This window comes from Otolemur garnettii, unplaced genomic scaffold (assembly GCF_000181295.1).
Source record: "Otolemur garnettii isolate 467f Iridium unplaced genomic scaffold, OtoGar3 scaffold00118, whole genome shotgun sequence".
NCBI classification, from domain to species: domain Eukaryota; kingdom Metazoa; phylum Chordata; class Mammalia; order Primates; family Galagidae; genus Otolemur; species Otolemur garnettii.
The window spans coordinates 1,268,745-1,291,582 of record NW_003852513.1 but is presented as its reverse complement, the minus strand read 5'-3'; the positions used below and the strand labels follow the sequence as shown (position 1 = coordinate 1,291,582).

The 22,838-nt window shown below is 38.5% G+C and overlaps 1 protein-coding gene across 1 annotated transcript in view; it reads left to right on the top strand.

The window, feature by feature from the left end:
* RNGTT (RNA guanylyltransferase and 5'-phosphatase) overlaps positions 1-22,838 on the top strand; it is a 354,972-nt gene that overhangs the window by 281,740 nt on the left and 50,394 nt on the right. Inside the window, exon 14 of the mRNA XM_003797513.3 lies at positions 6,687-6,753. Coding sequence (XP_003797561.1) covers positions 6,687-6,753 — 67 coding nt within the window. The remainder of the gene's footprint in view (positions 1-6,686; positions 6,754-22,838) is intronic.

Below are 22,838 nucleotides of genomic sequence, written 5' to 3'. Positions count from 1 at the left end.
GGTTGAGACAGAGTTTTACTATGTTGCCCTCAGTAGAGTGCTCTGGTGTCACAGCTCACAGCAACCTCAAATTCTTGGGCTTAAACAATTCTCTTGCCTTAGCCTCCCAAGTGGCTGGGACTACAGGCACTCATCACAATTCCTGGCTATTTTTTTGTTGCAGTTGTTTAACTGGCCCAGACCAGGTTCGAACTGGCCACCCTCGGTGTATATGGCTGATGCTGTAACCACTGTGCCATAGGCGCCCAGCCAAGTAAGTTATTTTCTGCAGTTCACTTTTATCACTGAAAAGTGCTTCGAACTGCAGTCTTGCTTTCTGATTAAAAAACATTTTGAGTTCATCCCAAAGCTCAAAAACACGTTTTAAAACTTTTCCTCTCGACAACCATCTCACTTCAGTGTGAAATAGCAGAGCATTGTTCAGCACATCCAACTCTCCGCACAGTTGTGAAAACAGTCGGCTGTTTAAAGTGCTTGCCTTTACAAAATTGACAACTTATGATGCATTGCTTCTTGTAATTCTTATGGCAGCGTCTTCATTGCTAATATTTGCCGATGAATCATGCAGTGAATTCCAATGACTTTTGGTGACTCATTCCATACCAAACGTTGAAATCCAGATCGACATTCTAGCATAGCTGGAGCACCATCTGTGCAAACACCACAAACCTTTTCCCAAGAGATCTTATGCTCTTTCAGAAACGAACCAACTGTGTCAAATACATCACATGCAGTAGTTGTCGTTTCAAAAGAGTTTTGCAAAAAAGAAACTCATCTTTAAAGTCATTATTAATATACCTCATGTAAACCAGTAACTATGAACAGTTTGCAATGTCTATAGATTCATCAAGCTGGATACTAAATATTGGAAGTGGAGCAGATTACTTGATCAAGAATATCAACAGATGTGTTATCTATTCTTCTGCGGACAGTCTTGTTAGCTAAGGAAATTTCACTCAATTTTGTAACAAATTCGTTTACCATCATTACTCAAACAATGTCTTTGGCCGCTGGCAACAGTAAATCCTCAGCACTGATGTGAGGTTTCATAGCTCTGGCAATTCTGAGTGCCACCAAATATGAAGCTTCAACGGCTGCTATGTTTTGTTTGTGGTACTTGCCAGCAGTGTCAAGTCTAGCTCTCTCCACAGAGTCCATCAGCTTTGCTTCCAAAATAGTTGGTATCCTTGCCGGCAAAGCTACGTGGCTTGCTATCAAAATGGCATTTTAGTTTGTTTGGCTTCATAGATTTGGCTGATAAACTTCACAACAAATAACACATTGTGGTTTCTCAATTCCTGCTGTAATTATTGAGGTAAAACTATACTGTGAAAAATCCTCATTTTATTTTCTTTTCTTAAGGTTCTTCTCTATACGATCCATTGTCGTGGGATGGCTTGCTAATGAAAATAATATATAACAATAGCTTTAATAATACAAAAGATGATACATAGCATAGTTCAGTCAATACAATTCATTAACGTTTCCTATGATTTACCATTCTGTGTTGTTTTTTTTGTTTTACATACCTGTTACTATCACAAGGGGGCAGTATTCACATCAACCACAGCTGAATATAAAAAGACTGATCAGTATCCAGATGAAGTTCCCATGGTAGAGATTTCTTTTTAATAGTATCTGATTTTACATTTATGCAGTAATTATAATTCATGAAGTGTTGTTTTGCCTCTAGTACTGCTGCTTTCAACACAGTAGCTGCTTTTAACAGAGTAGCTGCTTTCTGTGGCGCCTGTGGTTCAGTGAGTAGGGTGCCGGCCCCATATACTGAGGGTGGTGGGTTTGAACCTGGCCCGCCAAACTGCAACAACAACAACAAAAAGTAAATAAACAGAGTAGCTGCTTTCAACACAGCAGCTACTTTCTACACAGTAGCTGCTCTCTACACATACGTTACTGGTCTGCATAAGTACACTATGGCACAAACTCTGTCACATATGCCTGTATTTGTATGGGGGTATATGTGATGGGGTTGGCGCAATGATGTCATCACTCCAGGTACTCGTATGTGGGTATATCTGCATGTGGGAGGACCTGCCTGGAGACAGGTAGAGGAGCGGTAGAGGAAAATGTTTTCTGATGGTCTTAGGTGACCCCTCTGAAAGAGTCGTTCAATCCTGAAAGGGGTCGTGACCCACAGGTTGAGAACCTCTGATTTAGGAGAAAGTTAAAGCTTGTGTTAATTTCTTATTTGTCAAATGATGCTATGAAATTCTCCATTTCACTGTTGAGATTTGGGGACATCCTCTACTTTCTACTTGAATCTAGGAAACAAATGCCTTCTTACATTTAGAATTTATATGATGATTTGTACTACAAATCACCGTGTACATTCCAAACATAATAAGCTTTTTGCTAAATTGGTTTTATTCAGGTTGTTCATCAGCTATTAATATTCTTTTAATAACCTGTAATACTCATTGGTCCTTAAAGTAGAATATAGGGAACAGAGGATGTTCCCAGGAGATTGACTTATTTTATAGAATTTAAGTTGCCTTGAGAATGTGCTTTTATGGTCTTATTAGAATTATACCATGTCAGTAGAGGGTAATCACTTAACTACCTCACAGCTGTCACCTGGTGACAATAATTATATACAAGATACCATTGAGTCTCAGAGTCATTCTAGTTTTAGAAATGCATTCCAGTTTTAGAAAATTATGAATAAATGCATGTCCTGGAATTATTGAAATCAGGTTTTTTGAAGTCACTAACAGAATTTCTTCTTCTTCTTCTTTTTTTAAAATGAGGTCTCCCTATGTTGCCCAGGCTGGTCTTGAACTCCTGGACTGAAGAAGTCCTCCTGCCTTAGCCTCTTGGGTAGTTGGGATTATAAGCATACATCACATCACTGCATCTGGCACTAACTGAATTTAAAAGAGATGGTTATGACAATCTAGCATTCTAATTTTCTATGATTAGACCAGTATTACACACTGAGAATTTTTTATTTGATTGTTTTGAACTTGCAAATTTATTTATTTAGAGATGGAGTTTCACTTTGTCATTATTGGTAGAGTGTTGTGGCATCATAGCTCACAGCAACCTCAAATTCTTTCTTGGGATCAAGTGATTCTTTTGTTTCAGCCTCCCAAGTAGCTGGGACTACAAGTGCCCACCATAACGCCCAGCTAGTTTTTTTTTTTTTTTTAAAAGAGATGGAGTCTCCCACTTGCTCAGGCTTATCTTGTACCTGTTTGCTCAGACAATCCACCTGCTTTGGCCTCCAGAGTGCTAGGATTTCAGGTGTGAGCCACCGTGCCCAGCATACAGCAGCATTTACATCATCCTAGAGATCATTAGATTCTTGCTCATTTTCAAAGATCATCAGCTATCACTGTCCAGATTCTGAGAGTTGTTGTAGTCTAGTGGCTTTGAACAAGGAGTATTAACAATTCTTTTTTTTTATGTACAGTCATATTCAGACTGGAGTTGTGTCCATTTATTAACAATGTACATTATGAAAAAAGTTATGATCAAATAAAAATGAGAATGTCTACATTTGCTTGATTAACAGGGAATATGTAATTATGTCCTACCCTATATCACTAGCAGTTCATCTCTGTGTGTTCCAATAGCATAGTTCCAAAGGTGGCATTTCTTCATTCCTAGTCCTTTTAGAATTTGGGAGTAGGAAGGAAGGGATGACGCACAGATAGAAATAAAGTGGACGGCATTTAAAATTCTGAGGGTCCCAAACTTTCCTTGAGTTCTCATCTCTAGCTGAATTATCTTTTACTCCATTCATTTACTCCTTGTCTCAAATCCTTTGTATTCTCAGATTTTGTTTAAATTTCTCCCTTTGGGTTTGTTACCCATGCTCTAAGCCTAAGCCCAAATCCTGTCTACAGATTCCTCCATACAAAGATCTTCTTATTCTACTATTTATACCTTTTATCAGAAGATATCTTTTTTCTTTGTCACCCTTGGTAAAGTGCCGTGGCTTCATAGTTCACAGCAACCTCAAACTCCTGGGCTCAAGTGATCCCCTTGCCTCAGCCTCCCAAGTGGCTAGGACTACAGGTGCCTGCCACAATGCCTGGCTATTTTTAGAGATAGGATCTCGCTCTTGCTCAGGCTGGTCTTGAACTCATGAGCTCAGGCAATCCACTTGTCTTGGCCTCCCAGAGTACTGGGATTACAAGTGTGAGCTGCTGCGCCTGTTAGGGTTATTTATATGTTCATTTTTCCTATTAGATTTTGATACTGAATTATTCAGGTTTATATTGTTATATTATCTCCTGTATGCATGCAATGAATGTTTCTTAAAGCCTTGTACATTTTTAGATATATACATTACTTCTTTTAATTCTTTTCCAATAGACAGTAGAACCTTCATAGCTGACCGCCTCCCTAAACTGACCACCTCCTTAAGTTGACCTAATTTTTGTAAACAGGATGTGTATCACATGTACATTTCAGTACAGTAGGCCTCGTTCCCTATGTTCACCACTGTTACAGTCCTTTTGGTGGTCAATTTACAGCAGTCCTATTGTGTATTAATAGTTTGGTTGAGCCTTGAAAACACTGGGGCTTAGGTATCACCAAGCTCCTGCATATTCAAAAATCCACAACAACTTTTAACTCTCCCATAACTTAATGGCCTCCTGTTGATCAGAAGCCTTACTGATAACATATACAGCCAATTAACACAGATTTTTGTATGTTGCATGTATTATACACTGTGTTCTTACAATAAAGTAAGCTGGAGAAAAGAAAATGTTATTTAAGAAAATCATAAGAAATAGAAAATATATTTACCATTAAGTGAAAGAGGGTCATCAGAATGGTCTCCATTCTTGCCGTCTTCTATTGAGTGGGCTGAGAGAAGACTTGGTCTTGCTGTCTCATGGGTGGTGGTGGCAGAAGCGATGGAGGTGGAAGGGGAGGCAGCAGAGGCAGGTGCACTTGGAGCACTTTTATTGAAAAAAATCTACCCATACGTGGACCTGTGCAGTTCAAACCTGTGTTGCTCTAGGAGCGACTGTGTAATTTTGTTATATTTACTAAATGTTTTCATTTGTCACAACTCCTATGGCTCTGGTCTTGGCTGCATGAAGGAACCAGGTGACCCAGCAGACTTGGTAGACACCTCCACTCCCTGGAGCCCCCATTCCTTGCGCGGCTCGAGGAGGAGGTGGTCCCCTAGCTCAGGGAAGGTGGGCAGGGTGGGGCAGGCGCCACGTGGGGTCAACCACCCTGCCCCCAGTCCACCCTCCACCACCGCTGCTGCCCCCCAACCATGCTTCCCACAGCCTGGGGGCGGGAGAGGGGACGACATGGTTGCATGGACAGACCTGATGGAGGGCGCTGGCAGAGCCATGCCTGCTAGGACAAACCCTTGTGTTGAGGGCTATGTTAGCTTTTTTTTTTGCAGTTTTTGGCCGGGGCGGGGTTTGAACCCACCACCTCCGGCATATGGGGCCAGCGCCCTACTCCTTTGAGCCACAGGTGCTGCCTTATGTTAGCATTTTTAACTGTGAGACTGTTCAACCAGTCTTCTGTTTAATCTGAGCTGCCATAACTGTCATTGAGGTATTTTCTTCCTTATTCATGTTTGTATCACATACTTCCTCCTCTGAGGAAGGGCCAGAAAAACCTTCATACACTTCTGGTTCCCAGTCTCCTCAGGTCTAGGTTCCCACTGAACTTCACTATCCTCCTCAATTTCAAATTCTGCTTGAACATTACCTCCTTCCTCAGTTTCTAATTCTTGGGACTCCCTGAACAGGAAGTTATCCATTGTTTTTATTAAATCTCTTTGCTTATTATTTATCAAAATCCCCACTTATTCCGAGGGAGGTTCCTTTGATTCTGGCCAGAAGGTCCCACTTACTCTGAGTGGAGTTTACCTTTGGGACTTTCCGCTGTCTATTGAAGGCTTCACTTGCTTCCAAGTGTCCTCTTCTTCTGTCTGAGTCTTCGGTGAACTCCTGCATTCTGCTGTATCCTGCCAGCTACTGCAGATGTCACAACCCCTACAGCCCTGGACTTGGTTGCCACAAGAAAGAACCAGGCGTGACACTGATTACAAGTACAAGCTTGCGGGAGGCAGGCTAAACTTAAGTGCAGGGTAGCCCTGAGTCCCCTCCACAACAGCTGTTTATTAAGGTTATATACAACAGGTGTGGAGGGTTAAGGTAATTACATAGGAGGGCTGCATGCGTAAGGGTTGCCACCTGTTCTTTCCTCACGTGCTCTTCCCCCACAATCCCCATGAAGAAGTACCAAGCATCAATGTCTACCACATGCTTACTAACGAGTGACCGATCTTATCTCATTCTGGAACATTGAGTTACTTGGGGGATTGCCTCTAAGTCACAAAACGTCTCTAGGCTTGCCAGGAGACTGTCCTGTTCTAAGTGTTTCTCTTTAATGTGGTAAGAATCAGTAACTGTCCTTGTAAGCATGGTGTCCATTCCTCTACATTCATTCTCAACATTTTGCCAGTAATTTTCTAAAATATAAAGTGATTCTTTTGCTGGTTACTGCTTCATAGTGTAAAAGACAAAAATAATTACATAATTTTTTACAGCGTTATCTCATGATATAATAGATATTATGTGTATTAATGTCTATATTATATCTATTATACAAATTTTATTAATTATATAGCCTTACATTTATGGAATACTATTTTTATAAATAATGCTTTTTTTTCTTTGTAGGTTACTTCCTCAGAATGTTGGCCTTCTCTATGTTGGAGGTTATGAAAGACCCTTTGCACAAATCAAGGTATGACTGCTCATGTTTAGGGTACTTTCCTTGATGTTCACTGGTTCAGAACCCATCAAGTATATCAAGAATATTGTGAATATGAAGTAATAGTTTGATTAATGGTTGGATATTTCTGCTGAAAAAGTCATCCAGCTTTTCAAAAGAATTGATTATTTTAATATTCTTGGACACAGCAGCATGGACTTAATACTGAAACAATTCAGTGATTAATTTAAAAGAGTACATTTGGAGCTGTTAATATTTCAGATTATCCCTTTGACATTAAAAAATTTTAACTGCTTTATTGAGATATGATTGACATATCACAAACTGTACATATTTAAAGTGTGCAGTTCAATACATTTTGACATGTTTGTACTTTTGGAACTATCATGGCAATAAAAAAAATGAATGTATCTATGACCTCAAATAGTTTCCTTGTGCCCTTTTGAAATTTCTCCTTGCTTCCCTTTCTGCTTTCCTTCCCGCTCCCAGGCAACCACTAATCTGATTGGTGTTTTATAAATTTGCATTCTCTAGAATTTTATATAAATGGAATCATGCAGTATACATTCTTTTGCCTCTTACTTGCATAGATTATTTATCTGTATTGTTAGACTTATTACTAGTTTATTCTTTTTTATTTCCAAGTACCATCTCATTGTATGGCAAAAGTTTATCCTTTCATGTACTGATGGAGGTTTGTTTCTGGTTGTTTCTGGTTTTGGTGGAGTTGGCAACATTCTCTTCACAAATCTCCCTTATTGTCCTGTTTACTGAATTAGGTAGTGTAACCAGGAATCCTAATAAGTTTCAACAGGAAAATTTCTGACTGCCCAATTTTTTTCTGTCCAGTGGATTGGAAAATCCTGTTTCTCCTTATTAGAACTGAAATAACTAAAAAGTAAGAGGCTTATCTGATATATTTAGGGAGGGATAGAATTTTTTTGCATATGACTATTAGTTTCATGGGGTCTTAAAAGCATTATCTCAGGGTATACATGAAGGTAATTGCTCAATACTCACCTGATTCTTTAACCTACCAGTTTTTTAATCCGGGCATTTCCTAATGAGCTCAGTGACAGAAGTCAATCCTTTGTCAATCCTTTATGCTTAAATAATCAGCTGTCTGGAAAAAAATTTTATTATTTTAAGTGTTTTTTTCCTTTGATGATGTTGTGGGAAAGGTTTCTGTCATTCACCATGAAGGTATTTCTTATCCTTATTAAATTGTTGAAGCTCTTTCATAATTCCTATGGCTCTATCTAATTAGACCCCTACCTAATTAGAATATGAGTTAATTGGAAAACAATTTTAAAAACGCTATAGTTCAAATGCTTGAGATAATGCTGGAAATTTGCTGTGTTTGTTTTTTTCCCATTGAACTAAGTGTAATAATAATATAATATATCATAAATATGATATATGACCTTTTAAAAATGGAGACGCCTTTGCTTTCTTTCCTTAAGACTATGTTCGTTGTTGATACTTTTAAATAAGTCATGATATGAAATTATTCACTTGATCATTGAGGAAAAAGAATTCCCATTTATTAATAACATCACAGGACTTAATGAGTTCTTCAGTGTGGATAGCTTATTGTTAAGAGGGTTTGTTTGCTAAAGTGATATTTTACAATTGTTTTTCTAAATGAAACTCCATTTTATAAAGATGAGAAAAAGAAAAACATAACAAAGATGATAGATGGTTGGGTACTGAGTTCAGTGAACTGTGCAGCAGCTCTCAACCCCGGCACTGTTAGTAGACATCACAGCCACTCTCGCAGGTAAACACACATTCTCTTGTTCTTTATCTAGTGTTTAGGTTTTTAATCCAAGCCTTGCATGTATAAATATGGAACTTCCTATTTTACTCTCACACTAATGCATCTTCATGCTAATTCCAGGTTCTATTGTTGTTAGTGGAAGTTATTCCATCTCTTATCTCTCTTTTTTTTTTTAAGATAGAGTCTCAGGCTCTTGCCCTGGGTAGAGTGCTGTGGCGTCACAGCTCACAGCAACCTCAAACTCTTAGGCTTAAGCGATTCTCTTGCCTCAGCCTCCCAAGTAGCTGGGACTACAGGCGCCCACTACAAGACCCAGCTATTTTTTGTTGTTGTTATTGCAGTTGTTTTAGCTGGCCCAGGCCAGGTTGTTGTTTTAGCTGACCCAGGCTGGGTTCAAACCCACCAGCCCTGATGTATGTGACCAGCACCCTACCCACTTATTGGTGTAGGTTATTGGTGCCGCCAACTCTTAATCTCTTAACATCTTTGATAAGTCATTGGGAAGGTTCTTTATCAAATAAACTGAGTCCTCTTATATTGGTATATAATTTTCAGCCAAGGCAGTGACTCTCTCTTCAAGTCATTGACTTCTTTCAGAATCCTATGAAAGCTATGAACCCTCTCTCTAGAAAAATTACACACACAGAGTTTTATTTATAATTTCAGAGATTTCATGAAGCCCACTGAAATGCATTCAAGGACCCTAAATTAAAAACTTTTTAAGAAGTGAATAATTCAGAGTGAATTTATTTTAAAACACTTTTTAAAAGGTGAATAAAATATGTTTTTCCAGGTTTTTCACTTAACCAAGAAGATACTGACTACATAAAAGTTTTATTCATAGAAAAATTTTTACTTGAAGACCTTGATTTTTTTTTTTTTTTTGAGACAGAGTCTTACTACGTTGCCCTGAGTAGAGTGCTGTGACATCACTGCTCACAACAACCTCAAACTCTTGGTCTTAAGTGATTCTCTTCCCGCAGCCTCCCAAGTAGCTGGGACTACAGGCGCCCACCACAATGCCCGGCTATTTTTTTGTTGCAGTTATTATTGCTGTTTAGCTGGCTTGAGCCGGGTTCAAACTCACCAGCCCAGGTGTATGTGGCTGGCGCCCTACCCACTGAACTATGGGTGCCGCCAAGACCTTGATTTTAAACATGCATGATTATTCTCTTGTTTTGTCCTAAAATATATAAGTTAAATAAAAGTACTAAATAAATAAGGTGTTGCTGTTTGCCCCCATTGACTTTCCTAGAACCTGGCTAAAGTGGAGGAGGTCAGCGAGACAAATAAAGGCTCTCACACTCAGCCACTGGCGGGCAATAACTGATGAGGCTCGGGGAGGCAAGCACTCTGACTAGCGTAAAGGGTGGGGAGAATGCGCCTGTCTGAAATCTCACCAGGCCTTCCTTTGTGTTTTAACAAATCATTTATAATACAGCATTAGCTGATTTATCATGCTTATTTAGGAGTCAAGGAAACTATGTTCCCACAGATGACATGTGCATGGTCTTGTATAAGACCTAAGGGGAATGGACAAAGGGGGCAGATGTTACTTCTTACTTATACTGCTAATCTATTCCATCCAGCCTAAGTGACTGCTTTCTAATCTTATCTTTTAACTTGTTTAAAACCTGTTAAGTGTTTTATTCTTGGGCTGCATTCAGCATTCAAGATAGGGAGCCAGGCTCTTGCCATTTGAACTCCTCATAAATGCTTTATCACTTTTTTTCCTTTCATAATTTTTCTGGCCTTTCCCTATAACAAGGTATATGTAAAACCAAATAAAACACTGGTCATTTTGTAATGAGTTGTAATACAGAATTAGAAAGGAGATGGCTTGCTTAGCCAGTTCCTGTTTTGTGCTATTAATGAATTAGACATTACATTTACGCAAGACTGTAACTTCTTTTGACTTTACTGAAACTGTTTCTAAATGCAGTTTAGAATTTTATTAAGTAAGAAATATGTTTTATACCTTTATATTCAGTCTTTAAAATTTAGAAGGAAAGTTTTGATTAAAATAAAATTTTGGTTTAATTGTATTTACATATTTTTAAACTGTCAGAAGTTTTCCCAAGTTTCTTATATGGAGGTTAGTGGTTGGGTGTTTCCATATATCCTTACCTGATACCTTTATCGCAACAATGTGTGTTTATATATTCTTTTAATCGTATTATTATTGTTATATTATTATTTTGTAGATATGTTCTAGTTATGTAATTGTTTACATTTTGTATCAGTTATTCTATGTTGCTTTCTGGAGCATTTCATGTTTCCTGTTTGGTTTTTGAGACAGTATCTCATTCACCAGGCTAGGGTAGAATAGGGTCATGATAGGTCACAGCACCCTCAAATGATCCTCAGGTATGTGCCCCCACACCCAGCTAGTCTTTCTATTTTATTATTTATTTATTTATTTATTTATTTTGGTAGACAAAGTTTTTGCTTTTGCTCAAGCTGGTATTGAACTCCTTGCCACAAGTGATCCTCCCACCTTGACCTCCCAAAGAGCTAGGGTTATAGGCATGAGTCACCACACTGGCTGCATTTCATAGTAACATAAAAATCTTAATGCTAATTCTCATGGGTTTCCAGTGCTGTAATTGTCACTTAGCAGCCAGAGTCTATAAAACCAAGAAGGACAGAAGCTTGTCAACATTACTGTTAATCAACCAAAATGTTGTTATGGAAAGACTCAAGGCCATGGAGTATCCCTTCCTCTGGGTTTTATATCAGTTTTGTCTCTTTCAGTTCTTCATAGCCCCAAAAGAGAACAACTATAAGACTGAGTCTGGTCCACATTTCCACTTTGACACTGCAGAAAGGCTTAAAAAAAAAGTCTTCTGTATTTTATGGTGTGAATGCTGTGTAGTAACCTATGTGAAAAGTAAGGACAGTATTTGGGATTATTTTTTCTGAGGCAGTTATTAGTAGTACTTCTAGGCTATTCTCTAGAGTGACTGTGTGCCATTCATCACAGGCAGAGTTTCCACTAAGCTTTCTGAGCTTGAATTTTTAAAAAAATCTCTTCATCCAGGAAATATAAATTTGGTATTTGTATTTATGTGCATATGTAATAGACACAAAGAAATTTTTTTTATAATTGTTGAAATCATAATTGAAAATCTGTTTAGCCATCCCCCTCAGACTTTTTTTCTATTAAACAAAAGTAGAATGCTTTTTCTTAAAGGTATTTAGAGTTCATGTTTTTTGTTATTTGTTATTTTTTTTTAAGTAACAAATAAGACATTTGAAGTTAATTTTAGAGTAAATTAGTGGGTTTAGAGTAAATTATATTTAACTCTGTTATAGGTCATTAAATAGAAATCCAGAGTGGCTAAATGACTTGATCAAGCTTATCCCTGAGTTCTGCTGAGACTGAGTAGAACTTGAACCAGATACCTTGACTCCCAACCCAGTGCTCTTTCCCTTGTCCCATGAAACTTTGAAAAGCAACAGGCTGGAAGAGAGGGAGAATGTGCCATTTTCTATGAATAATGTTCATCAATCTTTACATCATTTGAGAGCCAGGGCAAAGTGTAAGAGACACTAAGTAAAAGGGAGTTAAGTGGGCATTGCAGTTCTAGGCAAGTAACTCAGGTTTCCTTTTTGAGGATTCTCTAAACCTGCTGTAACGGAAACGTGAAGCAACAGCAGCCTAGGGATAAAACATGTAGCACAGGAAACATGTCTCACTAAGTCTGCCTTTCTCCACCACCACAAGTGAGCCTGCGCATGTTAAACCTGCCAAATTATTCCCCAGGCTCAGCCTAGGCAATTGGGGGACATTCTCTTCCTGAAGGAGAAATCACATCTCTCCAGATTCCCACACAAGAAAATGAGTTTGCAGCTTTATCCAATCCTTGTCTTTCCTATTCTGGGCCCCTCCCTGGACTACAGTGAGGGTGCGGAAGTCTCAGTTTAACCAAAATTCATTTTGCTCTGAACGAAAATGAATTCAGAGCCCCTCTTCAACCCACATTACCTTCTCAGCAGCCCCAGCAAAATTACTGCCACTTCTGGCTAATAAGCTGAGAAGGTCTGACTAGGTACTTTTCCATCCCTGCGTGTGATACATGAAAGTCCAACAGGTGAAGAAGGGGAGGCTCAGGATGCTCCGTGAGCTTGCTGGTAATGAGCCAGGACTTTCTCTGGGGCAGATCCTGTGGGGTGGGGATGTGGGCACTAGTCGCGAGGTTTTTGTCTGATCCTGTACTTGGAAACTGCTTATTCTTCCTCTTGGTTTTGGCACGTTATAGTCTCCTAAGTCAAAGTATTTTTGCCCTTTCTGGACACTCCAGGCTTTTGTCCCAGGCTTGACTATGTGGATTTTAGCTTTCTGTTTTTTCAGGGAGAATGCCTTCTTTCTGCTTGGTGTCCTCAACCAGTATCTTTCCATGGATGGAGGCTGCAGGCCTGCTTTCTGGGCCATTCGCCTCTACTGATCAGTATCACATATCACTTCCAGGACCAGCAACCTGGATCTTTCTATTATAAAAAGACTAAACTATGCTAGGAAAACATAGGATGATTATTTGGTTTATTTGCAGATAACTTTTTAGAAAACATCTGACTTAGTAGATTAACACTGCTTTTACTAAAAGAAACTATCCTTCATATTTTAAATCTCTAAAATATCTGAAAAATTTTATGAAATAAAGTTATACTTCCTAGAATTGAAAGTTCAAGTTAGTGGTTTCCTAACTTTTGACTGTAACTTGTAGGAACCTAAGAAGTGTACTTCCATCAGGATCCAGGCCATGTCCATACACATGGAGTTATACACACACAGCACTAACTGATGTTCTAAAATAGGTGTGATACTACTCTGTCTCATTTCTTTTTCTGTTGGTTTAGTTTTAAGTGCTGATCTCGATGCATTGAGAATTAATTAATTCTTGTTATTAAAGAAATTCTTTCTTATTATTAAAATAAGTTTTAAGTGGCTAATGAATTAATCTGTCTGTTAGAAAATGAGACACAATGCATAGTTTTGCAAACACTTCTTCAGGGTAGGACTTGTGCAGCTGAGGTGCCCTGTGCTTCTGGCAGGAGAGGACAATGGGAGCTCACCTGGCCCTGGGGATAACCCTCAGAGAGGTTTGGAGGGGAAGAGAAAGATGAGATGTCATAGCTGCTAGGAAGAGAGAGGAGGAAAGTATAGGACAAAGTAAATGAGAAATGAATGAAAATGTTATAGGAAGCCAAGAAAAACAATTTTCTGTTTCAGAAATACTAATTTTCAACAACAGAAGGGAGCCTTACACAGCTATTCTGTTCTGGAAGATGGAATAGCTGTGCAAGGCTCCCTTGTGTTTCTGAATATTTATTTATTCAAAAATAAAGGTAAGATCTCCCTTAGGGTAAAAAAAAAAAAAAGACAAGAAATTGAGGTGAGTGAGGAGAGAAAGGAGTGGAATCAGATTTAGGTCTGTGTGACATGTCGACTGAATGGTGGTAGAATCTTCTGTAATATCGTTGCTAATGAGTAAATTTCCAGTGTCTAATGGCCATAATGTGATGGGCATAGTTATTCCTTTGTTAAAAATAGAAACTTAAAAAAGAACACCCTCATGGAAGCTAAAAGTCTCCCCGTGCCACACAACAGTGGCTAAGTGGCTGATGGCATCTTACCTGCAGGGAGCTATCAGCTGCCCTGGACTCTGACATGTGCGTCTCCGGTGTGCCTGTGCCATGAGACTCAGCGTAGCAAAGTCGTGTTTTTCACTGGCCTGTCATATAGTTGCTGCAGACTGAGGTCCTAAAAACCATTCTTCTCTTGCTGGAGTGCTTTTTGTAGCATTATTGCTGGAATTTCTCGGGGTTTGAAGAATGAAACCACAGACCTTGTGGATAAGTGACAGGGCAGAATTTCTTGACAGGGAGAAAGATTGATAAGCATGATGAGCAAAAGAGGGCAAACCGAAGAAGGGGAAGAGAACCTGCGGCAGCAGAAGGGATCCTAGTGGGAAGCCTCTGAGTCTTCAGTCTTGGGGATTCATACTGCTTTTTCTGTTGGGGGGGACAGGGGGTCTTGGGGAAGTGTGTCGCAATTGGCCAGAGGTCTGCCACAGTAAGAAAATAAACCTAGAATTAGCACAAGAATGTGGTAACCTTGCATGGAATTAGGTTGTGTGCTCCCTACTCAAGGAGAAACCACCCAGAACCTTTCAGGGTGTTTTGTTCATGTCCTTGCTAGAGCCCACAGGGTATGGCCTGGAAGGGCAACCTGTTTGTGTCTAGAGATGGGAGTCTGATTTCTGAGCTCTCCCAGGCCCAGAGAATGAGGAAGGGAGGGTGTCTCTGTCCAGCCCTGGGTAGGGAAACCCCATTATCAGCATTGTTGCCAAAACAGATACATACATAAGTCCTGTAGTCATACATGTTTTAAATTCAGAATTCTTACCTTCATGTCTTCTTACCTTTTGATTCGTTAACTCATCAAAAGACTGAAAGCCCCATGAGGGCAAGGTTGTTGTGCCTTACTCATTTCTAAATCCTCAGCATTCAGCTTAATTCCTGATACACAAAAGGACTTAATAAATGTTTATTAATGTTATTATTGAAGAATACTTAGGATGCCAACTTTGGTGTGGTTTTTTTTTTCTTTTTAACCATTATTTACCATGAAATTCATCAAAGTATTTAAGAGCTCCAGTTTTAATTACATACATATTTGCTTCCTTAAAACTTTATTTTTTAATATCTTTGTGGCAAATAAATTAATTTTATTTTCTAATTTAAGATTGTGGTTGTAAATTATTATTAACATCAGCTTTATTTGAAATGTAGATTTTATGAATACATTATTCTGAGAACATTTTAAATATAGCTCTTAAATTGTTTTCCAATTAAGAAATTTAGCATTTTTCTTAGCTAGAAATTTCAATGACTTTCAATATCTTTTGCGCTAGACACTTTATAAAAAAATTAAAGATTTTGACCTATTTTAGTATTTTTTTTTAAACACTACACTAGCATATGAAGGTGAGTTCTTTTTAAACATAGCTTGGGACAAAAAGAATAAGTAGGTTCTTTTTGTGTCTTTGAAAAGTTTTCAAGAAAAAGAAATGTTATCATACAATGCTTTACTTAAGTATTTACAAGGCAAGGGACTAACCATTTTGGTGAAAGGAAATAATATAGTACTTCTTCTCCTGTTGATTTTTTTCTTACCAGTATTTTGCTTCTAAAAAAAAGTAGTTCTTGGCTGGGCACGGTGGCTCACACCTATAATCCTAGTACTCTAGGAGGTGGATCTCCTTCCTGAGCTTAGGAATTCAAGACCAGCTTGAGGAAGAGTGAGTGGCCCTTGTCCGCTAAAAATAGAAAAACTAGCCAAGCATTGTGATGGATGTCTGTAATCTTAGCTACTCAGGAGGTTGTGGCTGGAGGATCACAGCCCAAAGAGTTTGAGGTTGCTATAAGCTGTGACACCATAGCACTCTACCCAGGGTGACAGAGTGACACTCTGTCTCAGAAAAAAAAAGTAGTTTTCTAACTTGAATTTCAGAGGCACTGATAACCATGTAAAAATAAAATAATTTATATAAAAATGGCCATTGCAGAAGTCTTATCTCTGACAAATAATGCCACAGATTCTGATCTAGTTTGGACATCTAGAAGTTATACATTTTACTGCTCACAGAAAGGAGAAAAATCATTCCTTCAGTAAATATTTGTTGGTTATAAAAGAATATTCTATTGTCTTCTCCCTTAATGAACTCTAAAAAAACAACAAAATAGCTTCTCTTCCCACCCCACCCTAAATGCAAATGTAACAGTACAGACCTGCTTCAAGTGTTCTGTGGCTGTGGTGCACACAGGCAAGAAAAGCCCAGACCAGTGCTGCCCCCTTTGGCTCCTCTGGGAACATGTGCCTTGTGAACAGCCTAAGAAAGTGGACAGGGCCTGCCCTCCCCATCGTTCTCTGCACGTGTTGCAAAATTTGTGAAAGGGAATGTTAAAAGTTGGTATTCTGACACCTTTAGGAGTTTGAGACTGCTGGGGTAAGTGACATCTTGTCCAAAATGTTATGGTGGATAAGTAGACAGGATCTTTAATTTTGTAGAACCAGAATTAAAATATATATTCAATAACATCTAATAAATACTGGAAATAATTTTTTTCTAAACTGTGAGCTAAATCTTTTGTCCATATCCTAAAAATTAATTACCCACAGAATTAATTGCCTATAAGTAAAAATGACAAGTTTACAGTAAAAAAATAAATTTACAAATTGTGCTAAATACAATGAAGTATAATCCTGGCAAAACTTACAAATCTAGTACACGTCAGCATTAAAGTACCATTTGGATATTTACAGTTTTATTAAAATATGTCAAATGTTTGAATACTTTCTATAGTGCTACCAGATCAGCATTCTTTTTTTTAGGACACAGTCTCACTTTGTCACCCTGGGTAGAGTGCCATAGCATCATAACTCCCAGCAACCTCAAACTCGTGGGCTCAAGCAATTCTCTTGCCTCTCTTGCCTCAGCCTCCCAAGTAGCTGGGACAACAGGCACCCGCCACAACACCCAGCTATTTTTAGAGATGAGGTCTCACTCTGGCTCAGGCTGGTCTCTAACCTGTGAGCTCAGGCAATCTGACTGCCTCGGCCTCCCAGAGTGCTAGGATTACAGGCATGAGCCACTGCACCCAGGCCATTATCAGCATTTCTCAATATTAGTAATACCCAGGAAATAGCTTCATAAGTGATCGTAAATGACAAATAATGCACAGATTCTGGCAAGGAGAAAAATAATTTTTCATTGTTATTGTTAACTAAGTCAAGCAGAACTACCTAAAAGTATTTTAATCAGAAACAACATAAAATTTTAGCAGATGGATGATCATTTATGAAGCTATTTCCTGGATATTATTAATATCAAGAAATGCTGATCTGGCCTGGGCACAGTGTCTCAGTGCCTGTAATCCTAGCACTCTGGGAGGTCAAGGTGGCTGGACTGCTGGAGCTCACAACTTCAAGACCAGTCTGAGCCGGAGTGAGATCTTATCTACCTACACACCATAACATTTCTGACAAGATGTTGTATTTCCTGTTAAAATTTAACTTTGATAACTGTCAGTGTTAATAGTGAACACATTTTTTGTATGTATGCGTTTTATATGTACACACACATATATATACACAGACGCACACACATCCTCTTTAAAAAACTAATTTATTTACAGCCTATGTGAATGGACATAAAATGAACATCTCAGGTTCATTTTAGGTTGTCTATCCAGAATTTCTTGCCAATAGGTTGTATGTAGTACATTAGAATTGATTGGACTTTCTAAGTCTTAGCCAATAAAAGCAATTATCTAGTGGAATTTTTTTTTTTTAATTTTAGAGGGAGCTGAGACATTGAGAAATGTAACATAAAAGAATATTTAAATTTAACGTATTCCTAATGTATAGTAATCTTGTTTTTATCATAATGTTACAACCATATTAATATGTTTTTGGAAATCTCATCCATCCCTTTTTCTTCTTTATCACTATTTAATAACTTTCTAACATGAAAAAGGAAAAACAAGACAATTAATTTGTTCGAAAACAATTACATTTTTAATTTTTAAAGTTATTACTTTAAAATGAAGTTATCAAAATGAAAAATAGCCAGGCCAGGCATGGTGGCTCATACCTATAATCCAGGCTACGTGGGACGCTAAGCCAGGAGGATCACCTGTGTGAGTGCAGGAGTCCAAGGTTACAATGAGCTATGATTGTGCCATTGCACTCCAGCCTGGACAACAGAGCCAGGCCCTGTCTATTTTTTTAAAAAAGAAAAAGAACCAACATTTGTTGAGCTTTGTATGCCAGGCATGATTCTAATTAATTCTCAAACAAGCTGTAAAGTGTAGGTACTTTAACATTCCAGTTTTGTGGACCAAGAAGGTAGAGTACAATTACATTATATTGCCTCCTATGGAGTGTTATTTTAGTGTGTACTTTTTGAACAATTAGTTTCTGTTTATGTTGCATTATTATCATTTATAGTTGTTTTGTTTGTTTGTTTTTCTGGAGACATTCTCAGTTGCTCTAGGGTACAGTGCTATGGCATCATAGCTCACAGCAACTCCAAACTTTTGGGCTCAAGTGGTTCTCTTGCCTCAGCTTCCTAGGTAGCTGGGACTACAGGCACCTGCCACAATGCCCGGCTATTTTTAAAGATGAGGTCTTTCTTCAGAGCTCAGGCAAGCCACCTATCTCGGCCTCCCAGAGTGCTGGGATTACAGGCATGAGCACCGCACCTGGCCCTATCATTTATAGTATACTATGGTAGTCTTTGAAGCCCTTCTGAGTTTTCTGTACAGTAAGCCAAAATTATTTATTTGACTTATATGTATATTAATGATACTAGTTAAGATATTTATTAAATTAAATGACCTGACTAAAGGAATGGGGTTTTACTTCAGCAATCAAAATAGAGAATCATGTGGCTGGGTGTGATGGCTCACACCTGTAATCCTAACACTCCATGAGGCTGACATGGTAGGATTACTCAAGGTGAGGAATTTAAGACCAGACTGAGCAAAGTGAGACCCCCATTTCTACTAAAAATAGAAAAATTAGCTGGGTGTGGTAGTGTGTGCCTGTGGTCCCAGCTACTCAGAAGGCTGAGGCAGGAGGATGGCTTGAGCTTAGGAGTTTGAGGTTGCCGTGAGCTAGGCCATAGCACTGTAGCCTGGGCAACCGAAGAAGACTATTGCAAAAAAAAAAAGAGAGAGAGAGAGAGAATCATTTTGTTTTATGTATGCAAAAAGAGATGGAAATATAAAGAGAGCTCAAAGTTAGAAGCTCGTCTTTGCTACTTACTTAATCATTATTGAGTAGTTATATTCCTTAGTTGTTAATAGCAAGGGCTGAGAGTCCTTATATTGGGCTTGTGAATCTCTGAGATATTAAAAGGCTTTTAATTATAATATCTTCTGATATGGTTATAAAGTATTTTTCTTTCTGTTCCCAAAGCATCCCATTTGGAAATTTACTGAGTCATATACTACTCCTAGCTGTTGTTTTTTGGAAGGGCCAACTCTATTTAGTGTTTTTTTTTTTTTTCTGTATTTCTTCTGCTTTCTATTTTTACCTTTCTGACTTAGTAATATCCAAAAGATTTTAGTAAAAGTATTATGTGGTTGTTAATTTGAAACAGTCTTTTATTTCAAAAAACTAGCTAGTGTAAACAGATCACTTATGCATTTTGAGTGCTCTGAATATCTCAGAAAGAAAAAGTTAGTAAGCTCATTTACAAGATTTTTTTTTTTCAGATAGTTGTGGCAGTTGTGCCAGATACAATGAGGACAGTTTCTCATTTTCTAGCCCAAAGTTGAGTATGTCTTATGAGCGTAGCTGGAATTAAAGCATTTCTATGTTTTTCATGATCAATGTATCTTGGAGGCATTTTGATGACTTGGGGCTGATTTTAGCTGAAAAAAGAATTATGACAGAATTGCCAGGAGAAGGAACAGATGGTTTTTAAGTTTTAGGATGAGTAGGTTGGTTGCATAGCACAGGGGTAATTGGATAATGTAAAAGGCAGTGCCTATAAGAATAATCAAGGAAATGTTCCCAGGGTTGTTATGGCTTAGCAAAAGGATGAATGAAATAAAGCAATGTGCATGTGATACAGGTCATTAGAGGTCGCTGAGCAGAGATGTCTGGAGTGCAATGGAGCCACATGAGGGAAAAGGTACTAGTAGAAGTTGTATTGGTCAGGAGAGGTCACTACAGTGCCCCACTGTCCCATGCTGTTGATGTATTGGTCAGGGGAGGTCACTACTAGCACCCTACTGTTGTCCCCAGGCTCCCATGGCCCCTTTAGGAGTCATCAGTATAGCCTGATGATGATTATCAAACACCTTTATTGTCTTGAATGATTTAATCAGTAAAATCATGAAAAATTATAGTTTGGGGGAACAAAGTAATCATAACTCTGCTCTTCTGAATTTTACTCATTCTTGGCAGGGCCCCAAATGCTCTTGCTAGGGCTGCTTGCTTTGGGCCTTGCCTCTCCTTCAGTCGGCTCTGTCAGCCAGGGCAGTCAGCACCACCCTTCTGAGTGCGCCGGGTAGGGTCACCTCACTTTCCTCCTCAAAACTTTCTACTCCTTGGCAGTCTCTGTTTTAGGAACCTCGGTACCTTGCACACACCCATTCTCCTGTGTGTGGCTCTCAGAGCCCCTGAGCGGGTGTTGTGCTCCTTTGCTTTGCCCACCTTCGCGTGAACATCTGCAGTGGCCTTCTGATACCCGATGTAGCACATAGATAGTCCTTCCAGCTTGCTTTTTCTCCTCATTTATACACATCTTCCCTAACTCCCATTTCTCTCAAATAAATGGCCTGTGCTTACAGTTCTTTAGTCCTCTGACTTACCTGTTAGTCGAAACTAACATCAGCTCAGCTCACAGTGGATCCTCATAGGGCATCAGTGACAGGTTCTTAGAAACTGCAACCTGAGGTGAACTGACATAAGAGGAAATCATTCTTTTTTCTCACTAACATTGCAATGAAATGACATTTGAGGACTCGTTATACTTGCCTTTACTTAGTTGCAGTTTCCAAGAATTCATCAACAACGTTAAGCGTGAATTTGCCATACATGTGTACTTTGTGGAGTACATGTGTGGAGTACATGTACTCAGTGGAGACTGAGCATATAAAAATTAATAAGATATTTCAACTGCTCCAACTTAATAGCATATGGGTTGGATGTGATGTATCAAATGCTTAGAATGGGCTATAAATGTCAAAAGGTGAGGAAATAGTACTGACTGGAGCTGTTGAGGTAGGATTCACAAAGGAAGCAAAAACTGCTCCGCCTTACCAAGTAGGTGAACAGCAGGCTGTGAGTGAGTTTGTACATGTGTGCGCGCGTGTGTCTTGTCTTTCTCTGCCTCCTATAAGAACAGGACAAATAACCTGTATAACAGGTATGTCAGGAGAATAAGAAAAAACAAAGTATATTTTCTATCAATTGGTAAACACAGAAAGAAAAAAAATTTTTAAAGGCCAAGTATAGAGCTTTGTTCTTGCCTTGAGTATAAGAGACAGCAGTCAGCTAGAAGCAAAGGTTTATGTAGGGAGAGAACAGGAGATTTAACTAAAGAGGTAAATTGGTTTTAGAAAATTGAAAAACAAATGATTATATGTACTAACAGCACAGCTATACAGAGTAAGAATTTCTAAGTTGGAACTGGGGGAAGGGTAAGGTCAAATGCCTTTTTAAAGCAACCTCAAAGTTTTAGATTACCAGGCTTGGCATAAAGAAGGGATACTTTCTTGGCAATTCTTATCAGTAATTCAGGTGGCTTCTTTAGGCCCCACTGAACATGGATGATAACGAAAGTGTCCTGGATTCCTCAAGTCCTGGCTATCAGGCAGTAAAATATTTTTATATCTTCATATTGATTGAATTATTGGTTTTTCAGAAGCAAAGAAGTAGACATAACATAAAAACTCTTCAGGTTAATGTTAGTATCTGTTGTTTCTGACATTCTGTTGTACTCAAGTTGAGCTATTATTTGTGACAGGAAGTCTGTGCAAAGGTTGCTGGTTATGTCTTTGAGTCTTGCTGTTCAAGTCGTGGAAGATTCTTCCTTTCTGTAGTTGTTATTCAGTTATTTTCATCTTTGTTTTGTGTCTTGAGAGATTAAGGTTAAGCCTAAGTCTGTTGCACATATTTTTAATAAGAGAATTACATTCTGAGAAAAGACACCAGATTGATTGGTTCAAGTTTGGTTCATGCAGATTTTTATTTTGAAAGATAAATCAGTTCATTGCATCTTTTTCCCTATTAAAGGTGATAATTACCCTTTGCTGTTGCATTCATGTCTTCTTCAGAAAGTTACTTTCAAAGTTCCAACTTTAAAAACATAGCATGGAGAGTCTGTTACTGTGTTAAAAATAAATAATCATGGGCGGCACCTGTGGCTCAAAGGAGTCGGGTGCTGGCCCCATATGCCAGAGGTGGCAGGTTCAAACCCAGCCCCGGCCAAAAACTGCAAAAAAAATTAAAAAAAAAATAAATTATTACTATTTATGAACTATAAGTAATACATAAATCTGAAAATTTAGCTCTTGTAGTATGCCATCACCATCAAACATTCCCTTCAGTGTTTCTGTATAGAAATCTGGAAGAAGAAACTTAGACTCTGGTGTTTTGCTACTTGTAGTAGAATTTGCATGTTTCTGATTCAGTCCAATATATACACAGAGGGTTCTCGACATAGGATAATTTGATTAATGAGTTTTTTACTTTACCATGGAGTGAAACCAATGCAGTCAGTAGAAACCGCACTTT